Source organism: Sinocyclocheilus anshuiensis, unplaced genomic scaffold, assembly GCF_001515605.1.
Source record: "Sinocyclocheilus anshuiensis isolate Anshui unplaced genomic scaffold, SAMN03320099.WGS_v1.1 scaffold836, whole genome shotgun sequence".
Classification (NCBI taxonomy): domain Eukaryota; kingdom Metazoa; phylum Chordata; class Actinopteri; order Cypriniformes; family Cyprinidae; genus Sinocyclocheilus; species Sinocyclocheilus anshuiensis.
The window spans coordinates 1028328-1046238 of record NW_015551122.1 but is presented as its reverse complement, the minus strand read 5'-3'; the positions used below and the strand labels follow the sequence as shown (position 1 = coordinate 1046238).

At 40.9% G+C, this 17911-nt stretch overlaps 2 protein-coding genes and 1 pseudogene across 4 annotated transcripts in view; all 3 read right to left on the bottom strand.

Moving 5' to 3' along the window:
• Positions 1-774: 774 nt before the first annotated feature.
• Positions 775-2245, bottom strand: LOC107663083 (cyclic nucleotide-gated olfactory channel-like; annotated as a pseudogene).
• Positions 2246-3113: 868 nt separating this feature from the next.
• Positions 3114-8869, bottom strand: LOC107663082 (cyclic nucleotide-gated olfactory channel-like). The gene is made up of 6 exons (XM_016453234.1): positions 8763-8869; positions 8553-8663; positions 7739-7912; positions 7521-7628; positions 5738-5844; positions 3114-4534 (listed from the first exon to the last, which is right to left on the bottom strand). Exons 1-6 carry the CDS (start codon positions 8867-8869, stop codon positions 3114-3116), a joined length of 2028 nt encoding a protein of 675 aa, XP_016308720.1.
• A 7320-nt stretch (positions 8870-16189) lies between these two features.
• The window catches only part of LOC107663112 (plastin-3), a 32412-nt gene continuing 30690 nt past the window's right edge, over positions 16190-17911 (bottom strand). For all 3 annotated transcript variants that reach the window (XM_016453271.1, XM_016453272.1, XM_016453270.1), the window contains exon 16: positions 16190-17237. In XM_016453271.1, the coding sequence (XP_016308757.1) occupies positions 17105-17237 (133 nt within the window). In that variant the 3' untranslated portion in view covers positions 16190-17104. The remainder of the gene's footprint in view (positions 17238-17911) is intronic.

The window sequence follows — 17911 nt, the reverse complement described above, 5'->3', positions numbered from 1 at the left end:
TCATACAGTCATCTGTATTGAGAAGATCGAAGAGGTCATCAGAAACTTACAAAACCTGCCAAGAAGTGACTAATTCTTATTTTTTATTTAGTTCCGTCACATACAGATACAAGGCAAAAAGTAAGGCAATGTCGTACAGTTTAAAGCATGTAAAACAGAATAACAACAACAACAACATAAAATGAACATAAACATATTATTTAAAAAAAACACTAGGATAAAAAGTGCTATATAACATTAGGGCAGTTACATACATTTTGAAAAGCTTTAGAAGAATGTTTATTGTTTTTAAGCTTCTTGTTTTGTGGTCTCATATTAGAAAGGGTTTCAAAATATATATTTAAGATCAGTGTTACAAAAGGTCTTATGAATAATAAACTTTGCTAAAAAAAAAAAAAAAGATGAATAATGAAATTTTGTATTTTATATGGGAAAAAACATGAAACAAAGTAAAATGTCATGAGGTTCTATATTAAGGGTTTTTTTTTTTTTTTTTTTTGTTATGTCTATTTGGTCAACCCAAAATGAAATAGAAAAAGGGCAATAGAAAAATAAATGTCCAGCATCTTTAACTGATACGTTACAAAAGGTACATTTATCACACAAACACTATTAATATATCTGCTAACAGCTGCATTTACAGGATAGTCAATTTTTTGGCCAAGTTTTTTGTTTGTTTCTTTATGTCTGGAGTCTCATCTGGGTTTACACCAGTTAATGGTATATCCCAAAAGTGCTGTTAGTTTTTTATGTGGGAAACTCTTTTTAATTAGCAAAACTTCACACAAAAAGTACACCTTTAAATGGGGTGGGCAAAAGCTTGTTATGTTTTTATAAGACAGTCAATTGACGTCCGTTCAATGGCATTTGCAAATAAAAATGAAACAGTTCCACATGCAATGTTATGTTCTTTCTAGTGTTCATATATTATTGCTATTGAATGGTCATTAAGACCACTGTGCTGTATAAGGTTCTGTCTTAGAAGCAAGTGCTCAGAGCTGGATGTTGACCTCACTGTGTGTACCGTCACCGTCAATAGTGCTTTCATTGCCATCCGAGAAGAAGCCGCTGCCAGAGTGACGTGTCCTACACTCCAGTGCTGTGAGCCTCTGCTTCAGGCGCTGTTGAGTAGCTGTGTACTCAGCCAGTAACCGAGCAAACCGAGTCTGTAGTATTTCAAGAGAAGCTTCCAGCCTCTCCACTTTCTCCTCAACCCGTTCTTCTCCAATTCCACCTGCGTCCATCTCCTCCAGCAGGCCCTCCTTCAGAAGGATCTGTCTTCCCCTCTCTTCCAGAGCTTTCTTAGCATCCGGATACTCCATTACAGCCTCCATCAGGTCATCCTTTGACAAACAGAAGAGGTCAGAGTAGCCAATGCTACGGATGTTAGCGGTGCGACGGTTGCCCATTTTGCTGCCTTTGATGTTGAGGATGCTAATCTCGCCAAAGCAGCTGCCGGCCGTCAGGTGTGCAAACTGGGTCACCCCATCATCGGCCACAACAGCAAGGCGACCCTCTTTGATGATGTACATCTCTTTTCCTATGTGTCCCTTTCGGCAGATGTAGTCTCCGGGACTGAAGACCTGTGGCCGCAGCTTGAGCACCAGTTCAACCAAAAGCCCAGCTTCACAGTCCTGGAAGATTCGGACCTTCTTCAGTGTATCCAGGTGCACATTGATAGCGATCTCAGCCCGCAGTTTGTTGGGCAGATTCTTTAGGACATCCTGCTCATCAATTGCTTTCTTATTGGTCCACAGGTAGTCGAACCATTTGATGACTCTGGCTTCCAGCTCTTTGCTGACCTTTCTGAACTGCATGTAGTGTTTGATGGCATCGATGTGAGCCTGGAACTCGGCCCGTGTGGCATTCATGTTTGATATCATGGCTCCTATATTACCAACAATGGTGGCGAAAATGAGAACGCCAACAAGGAAATCAAAAACAACAAAAAGATATTCCTCATCCCGCACTGGGGCCGGCATTTCCCCAATGGTCGTCAAGGTGAGGGTTGACCAGTAGAGGCAGTAGACGTATCCTCGAGTGAGTGTCCCAAACTCAGGATCAGATATGTTTGCGTAGACCCACTGGTCGGATCGAAATCCCAGAGACTTGGAGATGGCAAAGTAGATGCAGGTGTTCAAGTAAATGATAACTAGGATATAGAGCACCAAATGCGAAACATGTTGGGGTAGCTTGTGCCGGTCTCGGTCTGGTCAAAGAACTCAAACAGACATGAAAAGCGCATCAGTCAATTGAAATGCATCTAGCCTCTCTTTCATTTTCAGTGATAAAATGATATTGAAATCAACTGATAACAAACTAAAGCAGCAGTGTAGCTCATTTGCTTCTTTAGAAATAAACATTTAGTATTATTGGTTCTTTAAAACTGATAAATATTATAAAACATTCACTAGGGTTTAACTTCAGTGATAATACAGATAGTTGACAGCTCCTCACATTAAGTTCACTAAATGCCCTCATCTGCACAGTTACATCGCCCATGTTATTAATATAAAACAGGGGTCACCAAACTTGATCCTGGAGGGCCGGTGTCCTGCAGAGTTTAGCTCCAACTTGCCTCAACACGCCTGCCTGGAAGTTTCAAGTATATTTAATGGCAGCTGGTATAAAATAATTTTTAAATCTGGCAGTCCTACATAAAGCGACATACTGTAATAATGAAAGACGATTGGTACCTCTTCATGAATGTAGAATAAAACATTTGTAGAAGTCTAGAAGTTTTTGTTTGTTTGTTTGATTCTAGAAGACTGATATTTCTGGAGTCTCATCACAAAAATTAATGGTATATTTCCAAAAGTGCTGTTCATTTTTTATATGTAAATCATTTTTACTCAGCAAAGCATCACACAAACAGCTAAAAAGTACACCTTTAAGTGGTGGGCAAAACCTTGTTATTATATGTTTTGTAAGACACGCAATTGAGGTCTGTTCCATGACATTTACTGAATAAATAAAAATGAAACAATCCCACATGCATATGAACAAATTTTGTGTAACTTTTGACTTCTATCATTGTTGTAAAGTGTCATGTATTATTGCTATTGAATGATCATTAAGACTACTGTATAAGGTTCTGTCTTAGAGACAAGTGCTCAGAGCTGGATGTTGACCTCACTGTGTGTACCGTCACCGTCAATAGTGCTTTCATTGCCATCCGAGAAGAAGCCGCTGCCAGAGTGACGTGTCCTACACTCCAGTGCTGTGAGCCTCTGCTTCAGGCGCTGTTGAGTAGCTGTGTACTCAGCCAGTAACCGAGCAAACCGAGTCTGTAGTATTTCAAGAGAAGCTTCTAACCTCTCCACTTTCTCCTCAACCTGTTCTTCTCCAATTCCACCTGCGTCCATCTCCTCCAGCAGGCCCTCCTTCAGAAGGATCTGTCTTCCCCTCTCTTCCAGAGCTTTCTTAGCATCCGGATACTCCATTACAGCCTCCATCAGGTCATCCTTTGACAAACAGAAGAGGTCAGAATAGCGAATGCTACGGATGTTAGCTGTGCGTCGGTTGCCCATTTTGCTGCCTTTGATGTTGAGGATGCTAATCTCGCCAAAGCAGCTGCCGGCCGTCAAGTGTGCAAACTGGGTCACCCCATCATCGGCCACAACAGCAAGGCGACCCTCTTTGATGATGTACATCTCTTTTCCTATGTGTCCCTTTCGGCAGATGTAGTCTCCGGGACTGAAGACCTGTGGCCGCAGCTTGAGCACCAGTTCAACCAAAAGCCCAGCTTCACAGTCCTGGAAGATTCGGACCTTCTTCAGTGTATCCAGGTGCACATTGATAGCGATCTCAGCCCGCAGTTTGTTGGGCAGATTCTTTAGGACATCCTGCTCATCAATTGCTTTCTTGTTGGTCCACAAGTAGTTGAACCATTTGATGACTCTGGCTTCGAGCTCTTTGCTGACCTTTCTGAACTGCATGTAGTGTTTGATGGCATCGATGTGAGCCTGGAACTCAGCCCATGTGGCATTCATGTTTGATATCATGGCTCCTACGTTACCAACAATAGTGGCAAAAATTAGAACACCAACAAGGAAATCAAAAACAACAAAAAGATACTCCTCATCCCGCACTGGAGCTGGCACTTCCCCAATGGTCGTCAAGGTGAGGGTTGACCAGTAGAGGCAGTAGACGTATCCTCGAGTGAGAGTCCCAAACTCAGGGTCAGAGATGTTTGGGTAGACCCACTGGTCGGATCCGAACCCCAGAGACTTGGAGATGGCAAAGTAGATGCAGGCATTCCAGTGAATGATGACTAGGATATAGAGCACCAAGTTGCAAATGCGGAATATGTTGGGGTAGCTTGTGCGGGTCTCGGTGCGGTCGAAGAACTCAAAGAGACGTGAGAAGCGCATTAGTCGATTGAAACGCAGCTCTGGCACGTGAATGCCAATGGCGATGTAAGCTAGATCAGTGGGTAGTATGGATAGCAGGTCTAACTTGAATTGCATTGTGTGAAAATAGCTTTCTCTTAACTTGGTAAGGTCCTTCACCAGAAGACCCTGCTCAAGGAAACCTATAGTGAAGATATACATTGTCAGTTCTTCATGATTACTCGTACCGAAGCACCTATTTAATTATTAAAGGTGGGGTAAGTGATTTTTCCGAATAGCAAAACAAACTTGTAGCCAATCAGCAGTAAGGGGCGTGTCTACTCATGATGTGGAGGAGAGAGCGTTCAGTGCACAGGATGGACATTAGCGAGCCGAGCGACAGAAAGATAGAGATGGCGGATAAAAAACAAGAGAGGAAAATGTCTGCAGAACAAAAGTAGGCTTAAGGCAAGAAGGCAAGAAGTGGGGCCCGTGTACATATCGGATCAGCTTTCCAGCGCTGGAGAGAACTCAAGGAGCGGAGGCCTGCGATCGGACACCGAGGTTGCTTTGTTTCTTCTCGATAGGTGAGTAACACCGTGTCTGCGCCGCAACAGCTAAAGTCTGTCTAGTACACTGGACTAGACCGTTGAAAAAAAACACAAAGCGACCGTTGAAAATCATTTGAAACTTGTGTCAATACGTCATGAATAGAACGCAGCAGCAGTTTTCTGTCGGGGATTTGTCGTGTCGTGCCACACCGCATGCAGTGTAGACCATACAGTGTCCAATTCTCACTACATTAACTATTAACTACAATGTTTGCCTCAATGAACTTCTAATTTGCATCTAATTTTGCAGTTGTTAAGTTTAGGTATGGGGTAGCATTAAGAATCAAAAATATGGTCATGCGTAATAAGGCATTAATGTGTGCTTTATAAGTACTAATAAACAGCCAATATGCTATATATATCTATGGTGTAGACAGCATCACTGATTATAATGAGTTCTATAGTATTTTGTCGCGACGCGCCACTCGTGTCCGGTGTAGACAAAAGGTAACATTGGATTTGCTTTGTTTCACAGAACTGATCGTTGCCTGGGTTGCGTACAGTCGATTGAAACGCAGCTCTGGCACGTGAATGCCAATGGCGATGTAAGCTAGATCAGTGGGTAGTATGGATAGCAGGTCTAACTTGAATTGCATTGTGTGAAAATAGCTTTCTCTTAAGTTGGTTAGGTCCTTCACCAGAAGACCCTGCTCAAGGAAACCTATAGTGAAGAAATACATTGTCAGATCTTCATGATTACTCATATTCACTGTACCAAAAACGCCTATTGAATTGTTAGAGCAAAGCGTCACAACAACTCTTCCAAAAACATGATAGACACTGTAAGATTCTGACCTGTTCTCAGTCTCACACAGGTGTCCAGTATATAAATGACATCAGAGAGATAATCCAAAACCAGCCACAGAATGAAGTTCCTGGTTTGAAGCTCATCAAAGCAGGCCCTGTGTTTGGGATATGAATAATGAAACACCATCAGCTTCCGTCAGGACTAACCCTTTCACACATGACACAAAAACACTTATTTACATGAATCATCATCAAAATGAGAGCCTAGATCACACACACACTTGCTCTTGAGGTCTAATTATAGTGCTTGGATTTAATGGAAGAACAGCTGCTACAAATACAGGTGCAAGAAGCCCTACATGCAGCATTCAGAATCCAAAATGAGTAGGTTTATTCTTTCTTCCTCTTAAAGTATTCAGATTATTTTACTGTATAATTTACTGCCTAGTTTTACGCTGTAATCACTGGATTCATTTGAGAATCTTAGTTCAGAAATGCTTTTGATGTTCAGCATTTCAGGTTTAAACTCCGCCAGTGTGTAGATAAATGGACATTTAATTTGTCTTACCTAGCCACCACAAAGCACCAGTTGTACAATACAGCTGTGGCAATAACAAACAGCCAGCGGTAGTACAGGTCATCAGCGGTTGCCAATATGAAAACATCTGAATTTTTCCCGGTAACCAGATGCAATTCAACATTGTATGTGGTTGCATGTGTGTTAGACAAGGCAATAGAGATTTTATACAGTTGTACATAATAGTGTGAGAGGACAAACTCACTTGGTTTTGGCACTGTTGTTTCCATCATGATCGGGTCTACTGATGCTTATCCGACTGGGAGCAATTTGGAGTTCAGGTCCTCTGAAGCGCTCTAAGAAAGAATCTGGCCTTTCTTCTTCTTCCTGAAGGCTTTTATGGGCCCATTCTCTAAGAGTGACCACCATACTCACCAGCCTTGGAAACAAAGGGAACTAATGAATCAGTGTGGAAATACCAATCTTGAGCAATCACATTCTTCTAGAATTGTATTTCAAGAGTTTATTTTATTTTCTCACCCAGTCTTAACATTAATAATGGTAAACGATCCAGAGACTTGATGCTTGACACTTGTAAGTTCTGATGAGTTCCTTTATCCACATTGCTACCAAGGCACAGCTATCTAATGTCTTGCTCTTCGGTCAAACCTTTTCTGGAGCAAAATGCAGATGAGCTGAAGGCCACTGTCAAAGAAACCTGGGCTTCCATACCACCTCAGCAGTGCCACAAACTGATCACCTCCATGCCACGCCGAATTGAGGCAGTAATTAAAGCAAAAGGAGCCCCTACCAAGTATTGAGTACATGTACAGTAAATGAACATACTTTCCAGAAGGCCAACAATTCACTAAAAATGTTTTTTTTATTGGTCTTATGAAGTATTCTAATTTGTTGAGATAGTGAATTGGTGGGTTTTTGTTAAATGTGAGTCAAAATCATCACAATTAAAAGAACCAAAGACTTAAACTACTTCAGTCTGTGTGCATTGAATTTATTTAATACACGAGTTTCACAATTTGAGTTGAATTACTGAAATAAATGAACTTTTCCACGACATTCTAATTTATTGAGATGCACCTGTACCTTCCTCACAGGCCCTACATGCAGCATTCAGAATCCAAAATGAGATGGTTTATTATATTCAGGTTATTTACTGTATAATTTGCTGACTAGGTTTACATTTGAATCACTGGATTCTTTTTAGAATCTTAGCTCAGAGATGCTTTTGATGTTCAGTATTTCAGCTTTAAACTCTGCTCGTGTGTAGATAAATGGACATTTCTTTTGTCTTACCTAGCCACCACAAAGCACCAGTTGTACAATACAGCTGCGGCAATAACAAACAGCCAGCGGTAGTACAGGTCATCAGCAGATGCCAATATGAAAACATCAGACTTTTTCCTGGTAACCAAATGCATTTCAACATATTATGTGGTTACATGTATGTTTAACAAGGCAATGGAGATTTTATACAGTTGTTCAGAGGTAATGGTGTGAAAGCACAAACTCACTTGGTTTTGGCACTGCTGGATCCATCTTGGGCATCGGGTCTGATACTTATCCGACTTGGAGCAATTTGGAGTTCAGGTCCTCTGAAGCGCTCTAAGAAAGAATCTGGCCTTTCCTCCTCTTCCTGCAGGCTTTTATGGGCCCATTCTCTAAGAGTGACCACCATACTCACCAACCTTGGAAACAAAGGGAACTAATGAATCAGTGTCCATTTGAAATGCATCCGCAGTATATATATATATATATATATATATATATATATATATGTCATTTATGGTGGACACCTTGTTACATTAAATTATATTTAATGTGAAAGTTGCAATGAAATGCAAGCAGTGATGAATCTTTTGTTCTATATTGTTTGTGATCCGAGTGCCACAGACTTGTTGATTGTGTGTCGTTGTTGATTGGATGTTGAGATGTGGGCGTGGCACTCAAAAGTGGAGGCAGATGAACATGAGCTTACAGGGAGGGGTTAAAGAGGACTAAATGAGTGGAGAAGTCCTGCATACGTCACCAGAGAGAAGACTGGTGTTTTTACTGGACTATTCAGTTATGACATTTTAATCAAACATTATACGAGGCCAAAAGTTTTTTCAAAAGTTCAAACATATGCACTGATGATTTTTTCTACAATAAGCTATATCACATACATTTAGACAGACAGGGTGAATTTAAATATATATTAAATGATATTGACTTTATATATTCTGTGCATTTGAAGAAGAAAATACTAGAACAATTGTGTTTTTGTGTTCAAATTCCAAAGCAGGCCATACGTGAATAAATCCAAATGAAGCTGTGTGCCCCGCTCACCTTGACAGCGCCCCTCTGCCATGAAAGGAGTTCTGTGAGTTCAGTCCACGCGGTTCGAGGGTGGCCACTCGCTGTAACTCTGAGGATGTGTCATCACATATGGACTGACCACTGCATTGGCAAAAGAGTCAAACAGGGATTTTTACAGGCTGCCAGACCATATCTGACCATTAGACAACTGATGGGAAGTGTTGAGTTCTACAATCTCACCGGCTGAGAGTGCTATCTGCGCGCTCTGACTCTTCTTCAACAGACGTCTTCACAGAGAGTCTGTGAGCTGATAAATCCATGCTCTCCACCAACACTTGGCCGGTCATGCTGTAAAAGAGTCTGTTCTGGAATAAGACCTGTCTCTGTTCAGCTACATGCTCTATATTGCATAAGAGTTTTAGTAACAATGTATGTGACCTTCATATATATTTAATAGGCTTTCAGTTGATTTCAAATGTTATCAAATTAATTGCATATGCTGAATAATTAATCAAATAAATTACAAATATCACTATAGGTCAACATTTTCAGCTCAAACGTAAAACTCTTTTTTATTTTTATTTATTTCTATAATAAATATACGATGGCCTTCTAACCTTTAAAACTATCTGTGCGAATTGTTTTGTAGAACTCAGTCTACAACCAATTTAACACTTTAATCAATAAATGTGCTCATCTCAAACGGATACCCAGCTGTTTTTGCACATTGGTAACACATAAAGCAGATATTTATTGGTGCACTGTGCTTGTTTATTATTTTAGCCTGCAAAAATTTGATTTGAATCATATATTTGTACAAATTAAAATAGTAATACTTGCAATGCAAAAGTACTAGAGTGAACAAATTAGAAAAATAATAAATAAATCAAATAATACGTGCTGCACTTAAGTGTTTGTTTTATTATTCTACACAACAAAATAAAGGTGTCTTTATAGACATATTATACTATATATTATCTAAAAAAGAGATATTGTAAACTATTGTGTAATTGTCTCTTCAGTTTAAATGGACAGCAATATATTTAATCATGTCTGGCAACTTGACAAATATGTTTCTAATATTGTTGGGATATATGAAAGTTCAATTAATATTTAATGATCTATAAGCATTTGCTACTAAATGTTACTGATAAACCAAAAAATATTTTAATTATTATAGCAGACCCAAGTCATCAAAGTGACATGAAATGGCTTTAGAAGTCAGTATATTTATACAGATATTTTACTGGTGCACTTTAATTGTATATTATTTTAGGCTGTAAAAAATTATTTGTACAAATTAAAATATACTGCAACGCAAAAGTACTACACTACTCTGTGATATGTTTTTTAAAAGATTATTTGATGAAATGAAGGTTAAAATAACAGCATTTATTTGAAATATAAATCTTTCGTAACATAAATGACTTTACTTTTGATCAATTTAAAGGGATAGTTCACCCAAAAATAAAAATTTGATGATCCACCACAATGTCCAACTGTCCTGAGTGCGTTCACAACATCTGGCGCGTGACACGTGTATGTGCTCCGGCATAGTACACACACACATATATACATATATATATAAGTAGATGCCTCATTAGTGACTGTTTCTATGGGCCGCGATATGTTCCAAAATGGCGGACGCGTCAACGTATCTGGAGCGGTCGAATAGGGCATCTATACATATCTGTCGCGTGTATACGTCACTCATTATTTACTCAATGCAGAGAGATTGCGGACGTGTTCACTGGCTCTGCGATGATCTAAAGATATTTAGAAGTACAGGTCACCACAATGGAAGACGATTTTGATATATCATCAGACAACGTGGAATTTTTTTGCCCGACCATATTTATTTGACATCACGTGCCCAGGGGCGTGTCTACGTGGTGGCCAGGGGTGGCACCGGCCCCCCCTGAAATTTGGCTGGCCACCCCAGGTGCCCCCTCTACCAGATGTCTTGCCATAGGCTTGTTTTTAGTAAATTTCTAATTTTAGGCGGTTTCTATAGTGTGATCTTAATGACAATGTTGAGAGCGCATAATGTTACGCGATCCATGTGCGCGAGGAAAAATCTCTCCACTCCCAAGCGGATTTCCTTCACTCACACAAAGCTGGACGTGTGCTTTTAACATATATCGTTCCGCAAACACAACACCCCCCCGGCCACCCTCTTTTGAGCCAGTGCCCCCGACTGGCCCCCCCATTTAAAATGCTCTAGACACGCCCCTGCACACGCCGGATGTTGTGAACGCACTCAGGACAGTTGGACATTGTGTGAATCAGAGGTAAAAAATGATATAAATACTGTTCAGTTTCTTGCACAGATCGATCGTTTCGTGTCTTTACACATCAATGTATCGTCACGAGCCGCAGGGTTTAATTTGGTTTTGTTTGTGTATGTCTTTTTGACTCTCAAAGCCGTGGAGCCCATTGACTGCCATTATATGACTGACAGACTGCAACGGTTAGAGTTAAAAATCTTCGTTTGTGTTCTACTGAAGAAACAAAGTCACCTACATCTTGGATGCCCTGGGGGTAAGCAGATAAACACCAACATTTCATTTTTGGGTGAACTATCCCTTTAATGCATGATATTTTAAAATGCTACAGTTTTGACTGCATTTCTGTTCCAATAAATGCAGCCTTGGTGAGACTTCTTTCAAAAACACGAAGAAAAAAAACATCTTAATAATTCTAAACGTTTGACCTGCAGTGCACTGTATATAGTTAATCAGTATATCTAAGTCGATTGGCCTTAATAGTTTAAGAATCGTCCAGTTGTCCTCTTACGGTGCCTCCCAGTGTCTATGGAGATAATTGGGCTTCATTTGGCAGTAACTAGAAAAGATCCAGAAATTTCCATGCACAAATGGCAGCATTTCCTGAGAATGGGCCGGGCTGCAGTTGAACTGAAAATTGTTAAAACTGTAAAGCTGTGCACAGGCTCTGAAGCATTTTTAAAACACCGTCATCACAAGATGACCAGAAGTGACCTCAGAATCCAGATCATTATGGTTGCATTTAAAGCCGTTGCTCTGACTAGCACTGAATATCAACAGATCAGACAGGGACTATCCTAAAATATTATTTAGATGATTCATTCTTACTATTACTTAGAATATGCACATGTAAGACAGTACATTGACGATTAAGGAATGTAAGCGTTGTGTTGATTCACTCACCTGCTTGTATTTTTGAGCTGTTTGAGGTTCACGTGGTGGTGTATTAATTCTTCATGAGTTTGGAGAACGTGCTTCTGAAGTCTTCAGACATCCTTCCTCTCCTAAACTCTGAAGAGTCTTCCTCTGACTTCAGTGCAGTGATGTTTGACCGGTTTGGTTGATGGATTTGTGCGTTTATCTGATGTTTTATGGCTGAAATGATGCTGAGAGGGGAGAGGAGTGTCTGGAGGCAGGAGGGGGACGAGAGACACATTACCATACGGCACTTCAGACATCACACACCTCCTCGCTTCAGCTTCAGTCTGTGTCTTTTCCTCTATCCTCTGATGTGTTTGCATGTCCAGCGCAGTTGTGTGATTGAAAGCTCCTCCTGTGGTTTTCTGAGAGCTCAGGCTCATTGTTATTCCAGCAGATGCTTGTGTGTTTGAAGTGCTCTGATTGCAGCGCTGTGATTTTGATGCTCATGCTTTGCTCTGCTCAGCACTTGATTACACACACAAGGACCATGTCATCAGTGGTAAATATAACTGTTTTTACTGCTGCTGTCTGACTGACGCAAGAGAAATGATGACAGAAATATTGGCGCAAATCAGATACTTTGCTCACATGCATGTATATAATAGTATGTCTAAATGCCCACCATAAAATGTGCCTTTCAAATTGAATGGCAATTATTCGATATATTATGAAATGCTTTTATTGAAAATGTATTTATTGAAAACGACTTATAATGTGTGGTGGTGTGTTTGGGGTCAAAGGTCACCTGGTATGGACCAAAAGGCACCTGGTCAAATCTGATATAGCCATAGGAGGATCCACACTACCAGCATACCAGAGTGTGTGTGTGTTTTTTTAAGAATTCTCTTATGTTCACCAAGTCTGCATTTATTTGATCAAAAACAAATTGAAACCAGTAATTGTGAAATATTATTACTATTTAAAGAACTGTTTTCTATAGTAATGTATTTTTCCTGTGTAATGCATTTCTTTTTGTTTATTGTAGTGTATTTATTCCTGTGTATTTCCAGCATCATTACTCCAGTCTTCAGTGTCACATGATCTTCAGAAATCATTCTAATATGCTGATTTGGTCTCAAGAAACATTCCTGATTATTATCAATGTTGAGAAAAGGTGTGCTGCTTCACATTATTGTGAAAACATTGATGCAATATCTTTACAATTTTTGAGGGAAAAAAGTAATACTTTTATTCAGCAATAAAGATGCATTAAACTGATCAAAAGTGACATTTATAATGTTACAAAAGATTTATATTTAAAATAAATGCTGTTTCTTTTGAATGTTCTAGTCATCAAAGAATCGTGAAAAATCGATCAGTTTCAACAGAAATATGAAGGCAAAATGTATCTTGAGCAGCAAATCAGAATGATTTCTGAAGGATCATTGCCTAAAATATCCAGGTTTTGGCTTTGTTTTCCTGTTTTCATACTTGCTGAAGGTAATGATCGAAAAGTAGTTTGACTGATAACATGAGGGCATTGTACATAATCAACCAATCACGGTGCGTGAGAAGGTGGGATCTACAGAGAACGGTCAAAGCGATGCAAATACTCATACATATCAGGTGTGTTTCGACTTGAAGCGGTGCTACTCAGACCGATTGGTGTTTGACATCAAAGTACCGCGAGAGCAAATCGAAAGCATAAGGAGCTGTCTGCTCTCTATAGATCTCATGGTACTTTGATGTCATACAACTGATCGGATATTTTAAGTAATATAGAAATCCTAGACAGGACGTGTCTGGGAAAAAGGGGACGTATTGTCACCCTAATTTACTAAGAGTTCCCTTTAGAATACATTTGTGCTAGACGCTATGGGGGAATACCTGAAGCACGTGTCCAAACACAATGATAGTCCATGAAGTCACTACACTCTAAAAAAAGGCTGGGTTAAAAAGGGACAAACCCAGCTATTTGGTTGTTTTGAATCAAAACAACCCAACCGCTGGGTCAAAACAACCCAACCGCTGGTCCCTTTTTAACCCAGCATTTTTTAGAGTGTACCAGCACAACGGAGTATAAAAGGGTGTCAGTAGTACACCTCGTGCTCTTTTGTGTCTTCAGGAGCCATTTGTTCATAGCGGGTCTCTAGGCGATCCATAGAATCCTCCCAGGAAAAACGTTTCAGGAAGTGTGTGCATTTCTGGCACCTGAGGACAGGCGCGACTTGTACATCATGTGCTTGGGTGAGGATCAGGATTGAAAAGATCGAGGACTGAGCATGCGCACTGCAAGAGCTTTTCAATGAAAAAGCTCACTTTGTCCCTTTTTTGAGGGAACTGGGACCAGCACTGGCTCCCCGTGGCTCAGGAGGACCCGCTCGTTGTTGAGAGATTGAGATTGTAAATTAAGCTGGCCAAAGAGTTTGATAAGGGTCTTGATCTTTCTCAATCTTCAGTCACTGATACTAGTGAGCTGCTGGATTCTGAGCCCTTCCAGCCTGCCTCACATACGAGAAGCTGTTGGAAGTTATGGCCCATGCCACAAAGACACTAGATCTCCCTTGGAGACGCGAGAGATATGAAATCGTTGATGGCAGGTTGGACGAGCAATTTCTGTTCAGCAATAACCCTCCAGCTCCTGTGAGCCTTCTATTTCTATCAACACTGAGGTTGAGAAAACATAGTTCGGCTCACATTCACCTCTTCAGTCACGCTAATTACGCGATATTGAGGCAATGCATGAGCATGCCTCCCGTTGAAGAGATGCTGGAGAAGCCTCTCAATGGGTGAACCGTCATTATTTATGTGGAGCATATGTGGCAGTGGGTCACGCAGGTGGTGCTCTGCATACAGCAGCTGTACTGCAGGCATACCAGGCCGACCTGCTGAAGCATCTGGACCAGGGCCAGAATCTGTGCCCTGAGGCGGTGGCCGAGCTGCGCCACACCACAGACCAGGCTCTCTGGGCTACCAAGCAGACTGCTGACATAGAGAGGTACCTGTGGGTTAAACTGCCTGACACTGGGGAGGAGAAGAAAAACTGTTCTGTTCCCAGAGAAGAGCTCTTCTGATCTCTCGAACCCAACAGGATGGGTTTTTTTTTTCACCTCAGATTGTGAATCCTTCTTATTGTAGATCTCCCACGGGTGCTGGAGTCTGGAGATTTCCTTGTGCAAACTGCAGTTCCCTTGAATAGCGAAGTGTTCACTATGGGCATGAGTTAAGACCCAATTTAGGGTCTTAAAGTAAGGTCCTCTACTCATTTTTGGAATGATTTCTTGAAACCTGTCTTACAAAACAAGATCCGACCGTTCTCCTAGTATCGACAAGAGAGGTTTCTTTTTCTTTTTGTCGTGCTGAGTCCTGAGAACAGGGTGAAGACAGCCAATTTTGATGAATACAAAGCTCACTTCCTTTTTCAATCAGGCCTTCAGGATCGTCACCCTGATATGAGCTTGGTCAGGTTCCTGAAATCATACCACCTGAAGAGAGCAAGATCAAGTGGTGGCAGCTATTGCTTTTGATATGCCAGTCTTCTTTAGGGTTGAGTGCAGAGTAGTACCTCCCTCATTCCAGAGGGTCCTTAAACTGGCTCCCCAGAGGTACACATCTCAAGAGCCCAATGAGAAGACAACTGCGTCTCGTTGCCAATCTTCGGACTGCCTGGTCACTTCTTCTTCAGATAAAAGAGGATGACGTATTACATGGCACCTTTCATGGTGTCAACCAATTACATTTTTTGTGTTTTAACACGTGCTTTAGACAGTGGTCATGATGGAGGCATTCCCCCATGGCGTCTTTCTCAGATGCAGTGTCTCTTTCCCATTCTCTGAGAACCATGCTTACACTAGTAACCAGATATTTTCCCTCAATAAACTCCTAATTTGCTGCTTACTGATAGTAAGGCAGTTACTGTAGTAGTTCTGTTTAGGTATCGAGTATGGGTTAAGGGATCTAGAATGTGGTCATGCATTAATTTGTGCTTCCTAAGTACTAATAAACAGCCAATACGGTAGTAATATGCATGCTAAAAAGCAACTACTTAATAGCGAATAGTGTTCCCTAATCTAAAGCTTTACATTACAACATTACCGTTTTTACTGTGCTTTGATCAGCCTTAGAGATTTCTTTCAAAAATATTAAAACATCTTAATTATTCCAAACTATTCGCTGGTTGTACATTTTGGAGCTAGAATATTAGTATAGGCATTTCCAAAATAAACCACAGACCTAGCAGTCATTTATTAGCCTTTTTAAGCAGAATAAGTCTACAGGAGACCATTTATGCCTTTCAAAGAGGCTTTTGACCCCAAAAACCATCCTTTCACTTATTCAGCCATTACTGAAAAACTGTAGATTTAATCACCTTCAACATTCAAGAGATGGATGGATGGATAGTGTTTTTACACCATAACTTTACTATTTATTTGAGCAGCACAATTCATCCAGACCCTGCTCAACACAAAACACTGTTCATGGAAAAAGAAAAAGAAAGAAAAGAAGAAGACATGCTGAAGCTGGCATACAATGCAGTTGCATTTTCTGCTTTATTTGTATGATGTTTTCAGTTACAGACATTTGGATTGAGCTGCTTCGGTCCATAGATAACATGCTGCCGTATGACCAGCCACTTCCAGTTTCATTCCCGGCAACACAGTCACTTATCATCAACCAGCGGTAACAGGTTTGACACTGACCACATGTGATGACCTTTATTTGTCATCTTCGCATTGAACGAACAGCATGGATTGGTTAATGCTTAAAGCTTTTAAAGCCATTTTCTGAGTGTATTGTTTTAAATAAAAATATAGATCATGCATAGTTCATTCTGTTTGGATGTGTCTTGTACGTAAAAAGAGTATACATATACATGAGACAAATAGTACACTGAGATTTAACTACGGAATGTGTTAAAGTGTCTCACTGAAACCTTTCTGGTAAATTCTGTAACATAAGGAGAATAAGCGGTCCAATTCAATGATTCAAACACAGTCATGTTCTGCAGAGAGGCAATACTGCATCTAGTAAGGCCAGTTGTGACTCTAAATGTCCAAAGCTGTCAAAACTACACCTATCACTCGTACACACATCCTTTATCAATTATGTAAATAGAGTATTGCAAAGCTGAGTCTGACATGGGTTGGATCCAGCGCAGATATGCTTTAGTCATCTTGAAATTCACTGAAGATGGTATAATTTGGTATAAATTTGTCCCTTCTGCAGATGGAATCGTAATTGTTTTGGTCCCCTTCCATAAACTTCAAGCCCATTTCAACACTGCAGTCCCGCCAAACTTAAACATGATTCTTTAACATCTGTTGGCATTTTTTTTTAAATTGTGGTTGTAATAAATTGACTGAACCAGAAGCCTTTCAACCAGCAAAATGGCTTGTGGGTAGGACATCAGCGTTTGATTGTCCGCAGGGTGCCGCTTTACGCCCTCTTCATCCCTCTGCCCATTAGACACGCGAACACGGTCATCACCATCTTGGGTTTGACCTCCACTAGATCGTCAGGCAGAGCGTACACACGAGCGCCAATCTTCCTGGCCATGGACACAGCAAACCTGCAAGAGAGACAGAAATAACCTCGCTGTACTGGCAAATATTACACAGACTCTATAGCCTTCTTTATTTGTGTCATAATTAGGGGTGGGAGAAAAAAAATCAATTCTGCAATGCATTGCGATTCTCTCATCAACAATTCGATTTTGTGTGCGCTAGAGACAGCTGTATTCTGCTTGCTGCTAATTACACACACTCACACACACACACACACACACACACACACACACGCGCACACGCGCGCACACAGACACACTCACACAGGCACACTCGCACAGACACAGACACACACACACACACGCGCACACGCGCGCACACAGACACACTCACACAGGCACACTCGCACAGACACAGACACACACACACACACGCGCACACGCGCGCACACAGACACACTCACACAGGCACACTCGCACAGACACAGACACACACACACACACGCGCACACGCGCGCACACAGACACACTCACACAGGCACACTCGCACAGACACAGACACACACACACACAGGTTTGTTTTTGTGAAAAGTGGGGACATGGGGTAATGTCCTGAAAAGTCACCTTCTCCTTGTAATACCTATGTCATACCTTTGTCATTATACAAATTTATGTCCTCATTTGTCACAAAAACGCGCGCACAAATACATAAACACACACACACACACACACGCACAAAT

Coding starts and splice junctions, on each gene's coding strand:
- LOC107663082 (XM_016453234.1), bottom strand. CDS start 8,869: ATGACCGGCCAAGTGTTGGTGGAGAGCATGGATTTATCAGCTCACAGA. Junction 7,913..8,552: donor GGCAGAGGGGCGCTGTCAAG/GTGAGCGGGGCA, acceptor TTTGTTTCCAAG/GTTGGTGAGTATGGTGGTCA. Junction 5,845..7,520: donor TGGTGCTTTGTGGTGGCTAG/GTAAGACAAAAG, acceptor TCCCAAACACAG/GGCCTGCTTTGATGAGCTTC.